The 16,596-nt window shown below is 27.6% G+C and overlaps 2 protein-coding genes across 3 annotated transcripts; both read right to left on the minus strand.

Moving 5' to 3' along the window:
* Positions 1-70: 70 nt before the first annotated feature.
* On the minus strand, positions 71-16,517 carry LOC107167495 (ADP ribosylation factor-like 6). 2 transcript variants are annotated; one of them, XM_089216742.1, is made up of 3 exons: positions 16,097-16,517; positions 2,318-2,779; positions 71-451 (listed from the first exon to the last, which is right to left on the minus strand). In XM_089216742.1, exons 1-2 carry the CDS (start codon positions 16,293-16,295, stop codon positions 2,367-2,369), a joined length of 612 nt encoding a protein of 203 aa, XP_089072868.1. In that variant the 5' UTR covers positions 16,296-16,517; the 3' UTR covers positions 71-451; positions 2,318-2,366. The 2 variants fall into 2 exon arrangements, with proteins under 2 accessions (XP_089072868.1, XP_015372035.2); XM_015516549.2 differs by lacking the exon at positions 71-451 and having other exon boundaries at positions 557-2,779.
* LOC107167494 (uncharacterized) lies at positions 5,537-11,868 on the minus strand. The gene is made up of 2 exons (XM_015516548.2): positions 10,964-11,868; positions 5,537-7,621 (listed from the first exon to the last, which is right to left on the minus strand). The coding sequence occupies exons 1-2, from the start codon at positions 11,672-11,674 to the stop codon at positions 7,127-7,129; spliced, it is 1,206 nt and encodes a 401-aa protein (XP_015372034.2). The 5' UTR covers positions 11,675-11,868; the 3' UTR covers positions 5,537-7,126.
* Positions 16,518-16,596: the final 79 nt, after the last annotated feature.

Consider the following 16,596-nt stretch of genomic DNA (forward strand, 5'->3'; position numbering starts at 1 on the left):
AAAAATATATGTAATTTTAAATTTACATTAATGAATTTTGAAAAGACTGAGTAAATCCTCTAGCATTATTTAATTTGTCATTATTTAATGCCATGTTAGTCACAGCTAGAAATATATATTAGGTAAATTTCAATCAAGAGTACCAAATAGCAAATAGAATATTCTCAGCTAAGACTGTTTGTCAGCCTAATATTTTTAAATAAATGAGCAAATTTAATAATAATGAAAAAATTCTTATGGGTTTAATTATTTCAAATAAAGGCTAAAATATTTTAAAATGTTATCATGTAATAGTCTTATTGACATTTTGTGAACATTTAAAGTATCTAGAGTTACTAGCTTATAAATAACATCAAAAATATTAAATAGATTATGTCTAAAATTGGCTACTTGTAACTTGTGATATTGTTGTTTAAATAACTAATTTTCTCTAAATTTGTACTTCAAATATCTGTAAAAAAAAAATCATAACTCACTCGTTGATACTCATACATAAATTTATTTTATAACATAAAATATAAATACATTTTATAATATAATTATTTATTTAACTTCAACGATCACTAAGACACTAATGCAAATTTTTAAACTGAGAAGGAATATTTACATTTTAAAAAAAATTATTGAATAACCAATTAATATTGGATAAAAAATCTAATTAATTCAAAAAAAAAAAAAAAATACAGAATAAAGAATAATTATGAATAAAAAAATCTAATAAAGCGGCCAATGACCTATGTAGTCGAGACCTTATTTCTTTATATTAAAAAAATCTAATGTGAATAAAAAAGTATATTAGATAAAACATTTAATTTGATTAAAAAAATCATTAAGTAAATTAAAAAATTAAAATTAATAAAATTTCTTATTTGATTAAAAAACAATTAGAATGAATAAAAAATCGATATTTTGGATTAAAAACTTGGATTTATTGAATAAAAAATATTATTTGATTAAAAAAAAATAAGAAAAAAACATAAATGTTAATATTAATATAATTGCCTATAATTACCTACCTCCATGATGATCTTCAACGAAAAGTTAAAAGACTAAACAATATAAATAACATTATGATAACACCACATTTAATATTTTATACAAAAACAATTAAATTAAATAACAAGCGTACCTAAATACGATTTTTAAAAGAAATATTATAGTGAACTTTTGATAAAATTACATTTTTTATCTAATATAGATTTTTTTATCATGTATTAATCTTGTATTAAATTAAATAATTTTATTTAATCAAATTAGATTCTTTGTCAAAAATATTGATATTTTATTCTTATTCAATTTTTATTTAATCATTTTTTTTAATCACATTACATTTTTTTAATCAAATATACCTACTTGTTGATTCATACTAATTTTTCATACAATTTTTTTAATGAAATTTGATTTTTTAACTAACTATTAATGTTTAATCAAATCAAGTTTTATTTTTATGAATATATCATAACGAATATAGCTCTGAATTATCTTTTTCTAAAACTCTCATAGGTAAAGCGTTTCTCAACCTGTGGTACGCTAACAAAATCTCGCTTCATGAAAAAACTGAAAAGTATAATTCTTTACATTAAATTATATTTGTTACTTCATCTGATACCCATCATTAATAACTGTGAATATTTCGTTTTCCATAAATTGTAGTTCAGGTGGTAGCAGTGCAAAAGTAAAAAAATTCTAGCGCTAAAAATAATGTCTAACAAACTTTGAAAGTTGTCTAACAATCTCTAACAAACCTAGATTTGTTGTTTGAGCGAAAGAAAAAATTCTGACAAACTTTTGCACTGCTGCCGTGAAAATAGCAGTGCAAAAGTTAAAAAGTTTATTGCGCCGAAAATAATGTCTAACAAACTTTGGAAGTTGTCTAACAATCACTAACAAATTTGTTAGACCATTTTAAAAGTTATCTGTTATCATTGCACTGCTAAGTTCACAAGGGTGCGCAATCGTGTTACGTTTTTGGCATGTAAAAAGGTAGGACGGGCGCAATCGTGTTTCACCGGGTTATATTATAGTTTTTGAAATAATGAATGTTTTAGGTTAAATAGATCAACCTATAGGTATTTAAATTATTTAAAATTATTGTTAAGGCTTGTTATGGTAATACAGGTTAAATAACGCGTTTTATTTGTGTGGTATACCTACTAAAATGTGTTCAATAGGAAAAATAATTAAAATAAGAGTTACTGAATCGGACGAAAATAATTTTCGAATTTGTGTACGGTGCCAACGGTGGGCGATAATACCTATTAATAATAAAAACAACGAATTATAGATCTCACGATAAAATAACAAAAATAAAAAATACCACCAATGTTATTCAATTATTGCGAATATGGCAGTGAATGGACATATTTTCATCGCCGCCGAGTGAACTTGACCAATTCTGTCAGCCATTCCATGGCATCGGCAAGACCGTCGTCGGCCGGCTGATCGGGTGCGGCTACCGCGTCTGCGCTGACCAACCGCCACGGACGATCCTGTTCCATTTGCTCGTGCAGTTTGAGAGCTCCGGCCATGGCGGACGCGCCGCACGCGTCCGGCGCAGCTATCTTATTAGCCACAAACAGTATGGGCAGGTCTGGTCGGTCGGCTATGTCTGGGTGCCGGAGCATCATGTCCAGCTCGTCCTTGACCACAGCGAACCGCATCTGATCCGTACTGTCTACAACGAACACGATAGCGTCGCACTGGCCGTACATGGACTCCCACATGCTCCGGTACCCGTCTCGGCCAGACATGTCGCTGGCAGTAAACTTGACGTTGTTATCTACAACGATGCGGAAAACAGACAATGGATTAGTTAGGAGACATTGATACCGAATATAGTTTAGTAACGAAATATGTTTTAAAAAAAGTATTTCAAATAGGTTTATGTTTAAATAGGCACATCAACCTAACCTTTAGCTCATTCTAACCATAATTATATCTTAGATAGGTATACCTACCTACTATTCTTTCTTTATCACCTGGCGTTACACCTCCAAATCAATACCTGCAGAACATGTTCTCTCAATCGCACCCAACTCTCAATCTATAACTTCCGCCAATATGTTATAAACTAAACTCTCCTTATTACCCATTTTTACCATCATTCAAATTGATAGATTCTCCAATATTTGATTGATGGATTCTCCAATAATCTACCTCATTCATCATCTTTCTATACTGCTATTCTAGGAGTCCTTTAATTAATCTAAGATTTAGCCCCTAATAATTACACATTAACTTCTGACTCTATAGCCTGTTTACAATCCCGTGTATCAAATCCATTTGATTTTAAATTATCTTCACTAACCTTTCATATATCATATTACATCATATACATATAAATGTTCTCAATCAGTCCAATGGCATTCAACGTATGTGGGCCCCAAGCCATATCGACACACATGATTACGAAATAGCTGACAAACTCGCCAAAGCTACTTCCGATACAATTTTACATTATTTTATTCAATTACCTTGTACTGATTTAATCCCAACGCTATGTCGTCATACCAGGGTTCAACTACTGAAATAACCTTCCGGTCAACTTTGCATCAAAATATGAAACTATTATCCCCATTATCCCTAATAAAAAAAACTTGTTTTAACAACCTAGATTTACTAAGGTTTAATATTGTCCGTTTTAAATAACTTTAGGTGGACCATTCTCTTCTTCTAGATCAAGCATACAAATTTGGATTAAATGGGTCCCGGTCCCCACTACACATAACTTTAAGCGTCCGTAACTTCTCTCATTTATTAATACTCTTTCTATCATTACATATTAAGCGTATATCTCTGATAAGCTATCTTAAGTCTCTAAATATTCCCTCCAACCTCCTCTATGCTCAATATAAAGTGTAAAATCATCATTAAATAAATAATTGACTTAATATTGGAAGCTGGTTTCGTAATTTAACCTTTAATATTATTTTTGTACATTTTTTTCCACATTTTACTGTCTTAATATCACTATACATTGTTTTTTTCCTTATATGTTTGTCATAATCCTGTCTAGTATACTTGTATAATTGTGTAACTGTATAAATTTCGAGCTTTCATATTGTGTTACCGACCAAAAGCTAATAGAAAAAAACAACAAGCAATCAATTATTCAAAATGTACATATCTAAATATATTTCTCAATTTTTTAAATACGTAAACTAATATAAATACATTGTAAGTATTATAATTTATAACACATATATTTCAAATTAATTTAAATTCTAATATACTAGTTGGACTAATAAATAAATGAAAAATAATTTTGAAAATTAAAAAAAAATACCAATGTAAAACACATCTATAATTGTTAACACCTAGGTATTAGATTTAAGTACTGATATTGTAAAAAATATAAAAGTTATGTTTTTAATTTACGTTTTGTTTTATAATTTTAAGTAAAAAAAAAGTATTTAATAATACTTCGAATAAAATATTGAAACAGGATAAAGTAAAAGTATAAAATAACCATCCTATTGTTTTTAATTTAATTTAGTTTGTGCAATAAAAATATAATATGTCACTATTGCAATAATTCTAGAAAATATTATACCGTGTTTTATAGATGTTAATAAAATATTAAACAGGTAATCTCATACATTGTTGTTTTCTAATCTGTCTCAATAGAGGTACCTACTTAGTACTGGTCTGACTAAAACAGTGAAACAGCACTCCATTTATTGAATCTTTTATTTCGCTCCAGTATATTTCTCAACGTATTTCAAATTGATTTCAAGGTACACAAAACTCTTTAGAAATTTTTTTGTAAAAAAAATCGTTCTTCGAATATTGTTATTTGTTTTAATTTATATAGAAATACCTACTTCAACCTTGCAACTATACAGTCCATACATAGTACATACCCCTTTTGTTCATATAGGTAATTAGACTAAATTAATTAAAAAATTATTTGCTAATTATTTACCTATCGGCTATCACTTTAATCTTATTTGTACATATTGGATTTTTTTTTTTATGTACCTACACAAGAAAAGTAGTCAAGAAAATGCTCTGATCATCAACTTAAAAAGTGGTTTCTGTATAAAACTCGATTTAATTTGCAGTTTTAAAAGGTCAACATTTAAAATTCCTAATATTTCTGTGTTATTTTCTCATATAAATGAGTCATGATGACTTATTTTGAGTTATTTATTGACATTTTAAATTAAAATTAAAATTTTTTCGTTTAGTCAAAAAGCTTGAAATATTGATACACCTTTTCTACAAGTTTTTATAAAAGCAGTTAAAATATATTTTTAAGATACATCACAGGTATGATTTTTTTTATAAGCATTTAAAGTCAACATTTTTATAATTAGATATTTCGTCAATATTTCAAAACGTTATAAATTGTTTTGTAGCTTAAATATATAAAATGTTCAAATAATATATAAAATTTATAACCACAAGACTCTCAAGAGTCTCGAAAAACTTTAAAAAAAAAAATTCATTCAAGATTATACAAACTAATTTGAAGTTTGGAGCAATATGAATCGTTGACATTTCAAACTCCAATACATTATATACAAACATGCAATTGCATAAAATTCCAGGGTTTTATTATTAATTTAAAAAATAATTTCATAATTATAATTGTTCTTAGTATAAATGAGGCTTGAATTCACTATATTATTCTAAGTTAATTAATTACGTCTCATTAAAATAATCCCAGATTTGCGCCTGTTTATGGTTTAAGTATATTTGTACAGTGCACACAAAAAATAATTTAGATTTACTATGTGATAGAAAATTTGAAGCAGTCCTAATAATAGATATGGTTAAATTTTATAGCCAATAACACTTTTAGTCAAAAGTACATAAATTATTTAATTTATATGGTTAAAAGATAAGACAATTAATAGTAATTTCAAATATTTACTACATTTTATACTACTATACTTAAGTATAACATCTAACCATACTAAAGCCACTGTTATAACAATAAATTCTAGGTTTTGATGATAAAAATGTTAAGTATGTGATATATACTCCAGGTATATATCACATTTAATGGAAATAAAAATTATGAAAGCTTTAATATATTAAAAAATAATCATTCTTTTAAATTGTATTATTAATCTGCAAGACATAATCACTTTTGTTTATATTACTATACGGCATACTACAACAAGTACTTATCAAAAAAGTCCTTATTAATGCTACAAATCATCTTAAAATAATCAATAAAAATATATTTAAGGGGCCAAATAATTAATTTTCCATATTCCTATTCATTAAAAAAAAAATTCCATTAATCTACTGCCTGTAGTTACATATTAATAATGAAGGGGGGCCTAATCAACAAATAGTAATTACCTAGATAATTTTAAAAATGTTTTTAAATACGTGTTTATTTAAATAATAATAGATATAATAATAATAGATTTAATTGTAACTAAACTTAGAGTAATTTCATTAAAATGTAAACACAATGCACTACAAATGTACTTTCAAATTTAAATTTAAATTATTCTTTACTATATATACTTAAAGACAATATTATATTACATTATGTATGACATATAAATTAAAAATGAATTTACATATTCAGTCAATGTTTGATTAACTGCTAAAATGTCTCTTTTCATGGACAAAATCAAGTATTTACAGTTGTTATACATTTTTAAATATTTAATAAAATCATCAATTTTTATAATTATAGATTAAAATAAGTAAGTGATTAATGATATATATTATAATTTTAGGAGATCTTACTTATACAGGTAGAATAATAATAATAATAGTAAATGAGTATCACAATAATTATGTTATTATTATACACTAGTATACAGGTAAACTACTTTAATTAAGGAAAGAAAAATATAATACAAAATATAACAATGTATTTTAATCAAATTTGTATTAAATACAATTAAGATTACTCAAAATTTAAAATAAATTAATAACAAATTTTGTAAAAACAGAAGATTTTTAATTTTTTAAATAATCTTTTTAACTGCTTTATTATTATTTGTTTTATTTGTTTATTTGTATTATTAGTTTAGTATTAAACATTGATACAGTGATAAAAGATAATGTCAATTTTTATAAATACACTTTTTAATTAGAATATTTTTTATACTTAATTAAGTTTCATATCAATAAATATACATAAATATGGCTTATACTAAACTCGTCTCTTACAATCATATCTATAACAACATATCAATGATTGCCATGGTATACCGTTGATTGTGTGATCTTTAATTGTACTTATTGCTGTAGGTAAAGCATACGTATGACTTATTCGAGAATACTCAGGTAGTATCCACTTATTACACAACATACAACGACCAACTACATCAAAATATATCCACAGTGTACGAGGTATATCTTGTCTCTTAAATGGTATCCAATTATCCAGCATATTGTAAAATGCCAAGTGATTTAATGGTTTTATATCTAATACTATATCTCTTTTCACTTCAGTTTCAAATACTTTTAAATATTTAATTATGTGATCAAACTGTAGAGATCTCGGTAACTGAAATAAATTATTTGATATGTCGACTTCTTTGAAGGTTCTGCAAGATAAAATATGAGGAAAGTATACTAATGAGTTGTCAGCAACAAATAAGCTTTCAAGTTTCTTAAGATCGCCGATGAACTGAGGTAAATATGACTGAAAAAAAAATTTTAAAATTACACAAGTTAAAGCAACTATTTGAATTTATTTTGTACACAAAATAATGAAATTTATTTACAATCATAACATACATTTTCTTTTATATGATTATAAATATATAAAGCCCTGAATTATATGCATTCAAATGTTTATTAGTTATAGTCTATGGGACATACAATGTGCAAGTAGTTTGAAATATTACCTAACACCAAATTGTATAATGAATACTAATTATAGGACTATTGTATATAAGCTATCATACCTTCATTGGATAGGTTAATATAATTAATTAACAAACTTACATTTTAAGTTTTAACCTTTTAAATTATATGTGCACTGTTTGTTTTTCTTTGCTAACCTACAGACAACGTAGCAAATGAGCGTTTAACAGAATCAATCTTTTATTGTTAACTCTAATATTATATTAGAGTGAAATAACCTATTATCAAAATTTAAGTTGAGAACAAATCTATAATGTTTTTACTTAAGCTTTTCTATGATATTAAAATTTTTATGCCTTACCTAAATGAGCATTTTTTAATTGTAATATTTACATTCTCATAACTTACATTACGTTTTTAACCTAACCTTTAATATGTTAAAAATCCTGTATAAATACAGAAATTGTTTTAACTTTAAGTTTGATAATAGATAAATTCACTAAATTATTGAAGCTATGAACAAAGATTGGTTCTGCTGGCCACCAATTCTTGCAGATTACAGTTAGGTCAGTTTAAGAATATCGATGGTGCATATGAAAAAAATTAATGAATATATTTTACTGAATTTTAAAAAATGGTAATAATGTTGTTAATTTTATTAACAGTGGATGTTATCGAATATTAGGTTTTAATATTTGAATCTATTAAAAGTTTGTGTTAATTATATTAATTTGAGTATTTGGTACTTTTATTATATATGAGACTACCTACTTTGTTTTGTGATAACAACACAATCATGAATCATGTAACCTAAGACTACCAATATTATGTTTTCCAGCTATACAAGCTATGGCTATTATGGTGACTACCACCTAAGACTACCTCCGTTATCGCGACTAAAACAGTTATAACCAGGGCTCGAGCGTTCATGCATTTGCATATCAATCTTGCTAAGTCGTATTTAATGCTAGGTGACATAGAAATCCATTTCAAGGTACTGTGGTTAAGTATGCGTAATTTTATGTATAACCATAGTTACAAAATGATTTGCAAAATTTCTGAAATTATATAATATGGTGAAGAGAAAAATATGACAAATCTAGGATTACCCGAAGACATGACACTTAATGATTTTTTGTGTTTTAAATATTCACTAATCACCTCTGCTGACGTTGAAAGATCATTTTCAATATACACTACTTTACTCACACTAAATCGCCGTTAATTCAAACTTGACAACATTAAAAAAATTATTTTTGTGCAATGCAACTCCTTAAGTAAATACAAATTATTTAATTACCTAAGTAATTTGTATGGTTTAATAAATTGGATTTTAAATTTTCAGATTTAAAATGAGGGACTGACTGACTGGATATTTTTTTAATTGATTATTGATAGGTATTTTTAATTTATTTTTTGAAATCGAGTACATTAATATAATAAAATATAACTTTTAATAAACTTTTAATAATATGAATGGACATTTTTTTGTTATTCCAAAATTTACTTATAGTATTTTTATTTTTTAATCTACATATTTTTGATACATATTTTTAGATTTTTAGTGCATATAAATGCATATTTCTGAACTTTTAAAGGCATATTTTCCCAGCTTTTAGTGCATAAGTGCATACTTATTTCAGGGGCGTCCTTGTGGGGGGGGCGAAAGGGGCGATCGCCCCCCCCGTAAGGTGACTGACTTGCATAGTAATTATTAGTAAATTTTATAATTTATATTAAATTATTTGACATTTATATAATATGAAATTTCAGTAATTTCACAATATTATCTTGTTATCAAAACACGTATTCGCGATCATATAGTATCATACTAGTATCTATAGTAATATCTAATATCTATAATATCTAAAGTAGATTGACAGGTTTGGCGCTTTTACATATACATAGGCAGCTTCAATTAAGCGTTGACAAAATAATAGACCGCTTTGCTAAAAATAAAAGAATTTTAGATTTTGTTTTATAAACTACTTATATTTAACTATTAATCAATAAAATAAATTTGTATACTATGATGACTATGACAATTTGTTTTTAATATTGTAACATTTCAGTGACACAAATATTTTATAGATAGGAGACTATTATAGTTCTAAATTACAAAAGTTGAAAAAAAAATGGTTCATCACTCAGTATCTGAATCCCATATTCTCATGTAAATTAATATTTATTTTTTTATTATTTCGCCCCCCCCATAGCCAAGGTCTGGAGACGCCCCTGACTTATTTAGCCATTTCTTAGAGCATGAACTCACGAGCCCTGGTTAGAACTAAATGATATACAAGTGCAACTGTGTTCTAGCGTTACAATCAACAATAACAGCCCTAGTTTCATATAACAGAAAAGTAACGAGTATGTTTCACTGTAAATGATAAAAAATATTCAGAACTGATCCCTAGTATAAAATATGAATTTTTTCTATTGAGTATAATAAATATAACTGAATATTTAGGTAGTCATATATTCTTGGCACTATATTGTTAATTGTTAAATACATATAATTTTGGGTTTTAGATTAACTCTATAAAAAAAAATAAGAGTAGTTATTTTTTTAATTTTACCTGTATTCTCAAAAGGAATATTTAATATTTTAAAAAAAAATACCATTGTCATATGTAGTACATAAAAACCAGCATCGCCAAATAGAATAAATTTAGATTTTTAGATAGATGAAAGAATATATTATGAAAAAAATAAAGTTTTACCTAGTTCTCAAAAAAGGAAATTAAAAGAAGAAAAAAATAAAATAATTTTAAAATTTCCAAAAATTACACATGTTTCAACCACAGGAAGAACAGATTAATATGAATAATAAAAATGCTTTTTTTGTCTCATAATTGTTATAATTAGTTAGTTACCTATATCAGATTAATGTCTTTAAACTATAAACAATATTTAAGGGGGCCATTTTTTATTTTATAGGGAGTCCCAAAGTTTTTTATTATTGTTACGCTACTGGAAACAGTAAAATATATATTATTAAAAACCAATTGTGTAAGAATAGAAAATAATATAACAAATACTATATACTATATAAATTTTATCAATGCATTGAAGAGAGAAATTAGAAATAAAATGATAGTTTGTAAAAGTGCACAGTAAAAATAGTAAAAAATACTAATTAATTGTTATTATTAATAGTAATTAATTCATAAATTACCAGATTATTGTTGGATGCAGACAAAGTTTGTAGATTTTTTAGGAAGAATATTTCAAACGGCAACTTTTTCAAACCAATGGAATCCATTTTTAAGGTTGTTAATGTATGGCAAATTGTGATTATAGATGTCCAATTCCAGAAGATATCTAGTTCATTTTTTGATGTAGGTAGTTTACTACCTGAAATGCTAAGATATTTAATCGGTAAATGGCCAATCTGTATAGGAAGTGTATGTAAATCGCAGTTTTCCAACACAAGTTTATTCAAATGTCTCATATTCAATACACGGTTGTCAAAACGATTTACAGCAACAAACTGGAGAGACATTGGATCAAAACGATTTATAAGGTCACTTTTAGCAGGTACTGTCTTAGGCATTTGATGTGTGCCGATTAATACGTTTTTTCCGTCAATAATGTTCTTAAGTTGACGGAAGAAAACGTAAAGCAATCTTTTGTCTTCGCATACTATCAATAATGCTTGTCTGGGCTCGCTGAACTCCAATCCCAACTTCCCTTGTTTGATGAAATTGTGGTATATGTTTTGCAACATGGTGAGCTTGTAGTTTCTGACGTTCGGAAACATCGAGTTCTTCACACACACATAGTATTCGTCGTTTTGTTTTTTGGTCATCACACACGACCTGAGCGACCGAGTGTTCGGCCGAGCACAAGTTAGGTCTTGGACAATGAGCGAACATTGGATTAGCATCGTTATTCCTTTACGCGCGTTCACAATGTTCACCAAAAACGAAAAGACTGTCGAAGAGTCAATGAAACGAACAGCCGATCCAGCCAGCTAACTACGTAGTGGCTACTGGCTAGTGCCTTGAATTTATTGATCCGCGATGGCTGTTAAACGGCCCTCAAAAATCGGTATCTCCGCCATTCGGTGTCTTATCACAAAGCTTTGCGGGATAAAACAAATTTGAATATCATAGGTATTGAACGAATCGGAAGCGGCGCTGAAACAGCTGATCGGTCGCTTCTGTTTCATGTTTATTCCCTCCATAAATTCATACTCCGATGCACGGAGACACAGTGATATTTAATAGGAAAAAATAAAAATGCAGTAATCCATACGGATTACGGAATGATTTCGTACAGACAAGCGTATCAAAGTTTAAGTATTAAATTTTGAGTATCGCTGGTATACCACATATATGCGAGATTTTCAAGGAGGAAATTTGGACTGTATCGATTCGTATCGATTTGATTTTGAGTGTTCAAGAAGTTCAATATACAAACGATACGTACTGACCTATATCGTTCTCTTAGACTTCGATACGAGTCAGTACGAACTATTTCTTCTTGAAAATCTTGATGACTTCTTGAACGCTTAATATTGAACGACCGATATGAATTTTAATTACGTACGATTAAACAATAAATATTTTAACATATCAAAGCACTATAGTAAATGACGCGTAATATTTTGACTAAAAAAAATGTATAATTATTGGTTACTGTCTTACTGATTAGTAAACACAATTTGACATATTTTGAATTACGAGTCAGAAACATTTTTAAATGTTTGAAGTGTGAATGTCCAACTATAGGCAGGGCTGGGTAGAAACTGAAATACAATATGTATTTTAGATACATAACTGAGTCACTCATTTCACATTTGTAACTACCTATTATTTTTAATTATTTTTTTTTAATGACTTGTAATAATTAATAGATATAAGATATTTTGATATTAAAATGTTATAATATTATGTACCTATTCTAATTTAAAACTTAAATTGTTGGTACCTAATCATGTAGTCGTGTAATATAATCATATCTATTTAGTCATACAAAGTAAATATATTGACCTTTAATAGGACGGACGTATTAAAGTTGGGTATGGCGTCTTCTTATTTATATAAATATTAGGTAAGTAATAATACAATAATAGCGTCGGCCTTGCCAATTATCAACATACAAAGAATAGGTACTTAGGTATAATAAAACAATAATTTAAATAGTTTTTTTTTTATTTAATTTGTTACTTTTACAATAATATTTATCGTATTATGATCATTTTATAATATTTATATTTATAACTTCCTAAGCAAATTTTAGAAAACCCTGCCTTTTGATATTTTATCAGACATAACATTAAAAAAAAACTTTATTGAAATACTCTTATAATATTAGTTATATTTAGGTTAGGTACCTAATAATTTTAAAACCAAAGAAGTCGCTCTGCTGTCTAACATAGGTAATATAAATATATAATATTATATATTAGTTTTGAAGTAGGTAAGTACCTATACCTTATAATAATATTATATTACGTGGATACGTGTACATTTTACGCGTAAATACCTATCCAATTCGTAAATAATAATATTAAAAATGTATAAAAATGTTACTTCAAAATAATTTGCTAATTTTCGCAACCCTGACGAATTCCAATATTTTAATTTCATACATTCATATAATGTTACTATAAAGATTTACGCTCAACGTTTCAATGTTTCCAATGTAAAAACTGTATGAAGAACCGTCTGTAATATTTTTAAACTGTTTTGACCAAGCATATATTTTTCGTCGATGGTATAGTATTTTATATAAAAAAATCTGAAATTACACGTCTCTTAAATAGCACAAAAAGATTTTTTTTTTAAATTACCATGTATTTAAACAATTATGCTACGAACATTAAATTAAACTTCAAGTAGGTTATCTATAGTAACTTTTTTCCTTTTATTATAAAAGGATGACATTCGGACATTTGTTTTCTACGTCTTACAAATATAGGTGTAACATGACAACATGGTAAATTTTACATTCACAATAATACGTTTTACTCTTAGTTTCTATAAAATGAGAGTAAATTTCAGCTTATAAAATTTAAAAGAAAGAATACTATATCTAGGACATCTCTGAAGATTTGATTGATATTAGATATTATTTTTAAATAAATTGTAACCATTTTTAAACTGTTTTCTTTTTTTAACATTTTAAAACGTTCATAACTTACTTAACAATAACAATATCAATAAAATATTAAAACATTCCGAGATGCCCTAGATCAGTGGCGGCCACTGGCCAAACTATAGCCCGCGGGCCAACGCCGTCGCGCCATAATTTATTATCTGGCCGCAAAAGTATATTCTTCACTTATTTACGTTCAAGTAATCAAAATATTATAAATACAGTACCTATACATAATTACATTCTTCATATTTAATCCCGTATCGCTATGCCGTAGTGTTTTTGTAATTACAACGTAATTTAATAATATAAATAGTATTATATCATAATATCTTATTTTATTTTTGTAGGAGCATGACGACTGTAGATAAATATATAATATTTATATAAATTTGTAGTAATTATTTAGTTTAAGTATTAAATAAAACAGTTAAAATGAGTAAGTACAATGAAAACGTCGTTAAATATGTAATTACATACCTATACTTAAAATGCTATAATGACTAAAGTTTAAAAGCATTTTTTTTCAAATTTTAGACCCGGCAGAATTTTTTTCTTGTGGCCCGTGGAAAATAAGTTTGGACACCGCTGTGGTAATATTCTTGCCTTTAAATTTTACTAATCAATAATTTCGTATATATGCCATATTACCATTATTACCACATGTATATAAACCAGTTCCGTAACTTGGATTTTTTTTAGGGATTCAATATTTTATTGATAGGGCTAGGGTATTGCCGGCTTTTTACAATATAGTATAATATAAGACTTATATTTCAGGATGGGGGCTTAAGCACTGATATAAGCAAGTGCGGATTAAGACTAAGAGCGCGTATAGACTTTGGAAAATGCAGTAGGTACCTATACCTACTCCATTTTACTATAGCCTTTTGTGAAAGTATTTTTTTTAATATTTAATCTCCGTTTATATAAGTATATTGTAAGTAAAAACTTTTTACACTTTTCAATCTATATACAAAAACTCTTCAAGATTCAACTAGAATACCTAAATTATAAAACAATATTTTTGAAACACCAAAAAATGGACAGATAAATAAAAAGTAAAATAATAAAAATAAAATACCTATATAAAATAAATTGCGATCGTATATGTTTCACGTACCAAATATCCATTGATCAGTTTTTTTAGGGGGCTCCATAATGAAATACAAAGATCCGAAAAAATTCACACGGCATTTTGCTGAACCAATTTTTCTTTACCTCGAACCCCTAAAATACTCGAGATGACCCTGGCCTCTGTAAAGACAATTTGCGACTAAAAATTACTAATATTTTGATAAATACTTTACAGAGTACCAACTCCCTTATATTATATACACCAGGAAATAGGAATACGCCAAGTATAAAACTTAAGAAACTCAAAAAAAAATGCACTAGCGACCATGGTTTAACCAACTCTTAATAATGACAATACGCATATACATAGTTATATTATTATAATATTACATCATTATTTTTAGTTAGGAATATACAATCTAATCTACTGACTACCGGCAGTGTACCTATATACTATATCATGAGCCAAACCTCATTTTATTTAAACAAAAATGTTTAAGTCATATCAGATTTAGTTTATTTAACTTCATTACTGTTGGTTTTATTAATTTAACAAGACCACAGACAAACAATGTTTTAATCTGCAGTTTCCTCAGTTTCCTGTCAATAATATTTTAGTTATACCATATATGGTTATTTATTTTTTGATAAACATAAGGTCGACTTTATCAAAACCTTCAGGTTTAACATAAAAATTCACATTTATCTTATTTTTTTTTTCATTTAACCCTATGATTAAAAAAAACACTGAGCATTCTTACTTCTGATTTCTGAGCTCCCAAAGTATTAACTAGATTTACTTTCCTATCAATAAAAATATTGACATTGAAAATCGAAGCATTTTTTTCTTCTTCCCGGTGTATAAAATTATAAAAAGTACCTTCGGATACCTACACTAAAAACCATACATTAAAAATTCTTAAATTTTGAATAGATAAATATATAAATTATAATATATATATATAAATCATGATCCTATATAGAGGAAGTTATAACATTATAGCCTTCACAGATTATGAGTACCTTAATACCGGGCATATATACATTTAATATGAGTTATAATTAAAATAAGTTTATTATAATATACATTATAGTATTGATAGCAAGTATATTTTATAGAAACACTCACACACGAACGTGTTGGTGGTATAGCCGACAGTGGGCGTGATCAGTTTCCTTGACAGTTGTTCTCGGTAAGGTTTCAAACGGTTCAGCAGCGTACTTTTTCCGGCGTTGTTCAGCCCGACGAATAGAATGCGCGCCTTCCGCCGACGTGGTGTCCGTCTCACAAATCCCAGTATCCTCGTCAGCTTCCGCCAAATGTTCATTATCCTTTCCGATGACAGGTGGTTGCGGGTGTGCAAAAGGGCGATGGTAGCAACTGACGTCTTTTCACAAAAACGCCACGTTTCGGGTCAGTTGTCTTGGTCGATGGTAAAATCGACCGAGTTGGACGTGCAAAACTGATGACGACCTGCATGACTCGTCGTCATTGATAAAGCTGCTCTCGCACGCGCACTCACAAGTCGGCTAGCTACTTATAGGTTTTTGCCTAGCTATAAACCCTATTCCTACAACAATCGTCATGGTTACCCGGCACGAAGTTGTGCACACAATAGTTATACTCAT

The sequence above is a fragment of the Diuraphis noxia genome, unplaced genomic scaffold, assembly GCF_037042655.1.
Source record: "Diuraphis noxia isolate RWA-SAM2 unplaced genomic scaffold, SU_Dnox_SAM2 contig0001, whole genome shotgun sequence".
Taxonomy (NCBI): Eukaryota; Metazoa; Arthropoda; class Insecta; order Hemiptera; family Aphididae; genus Diuraphis; species Diuraphis noxia.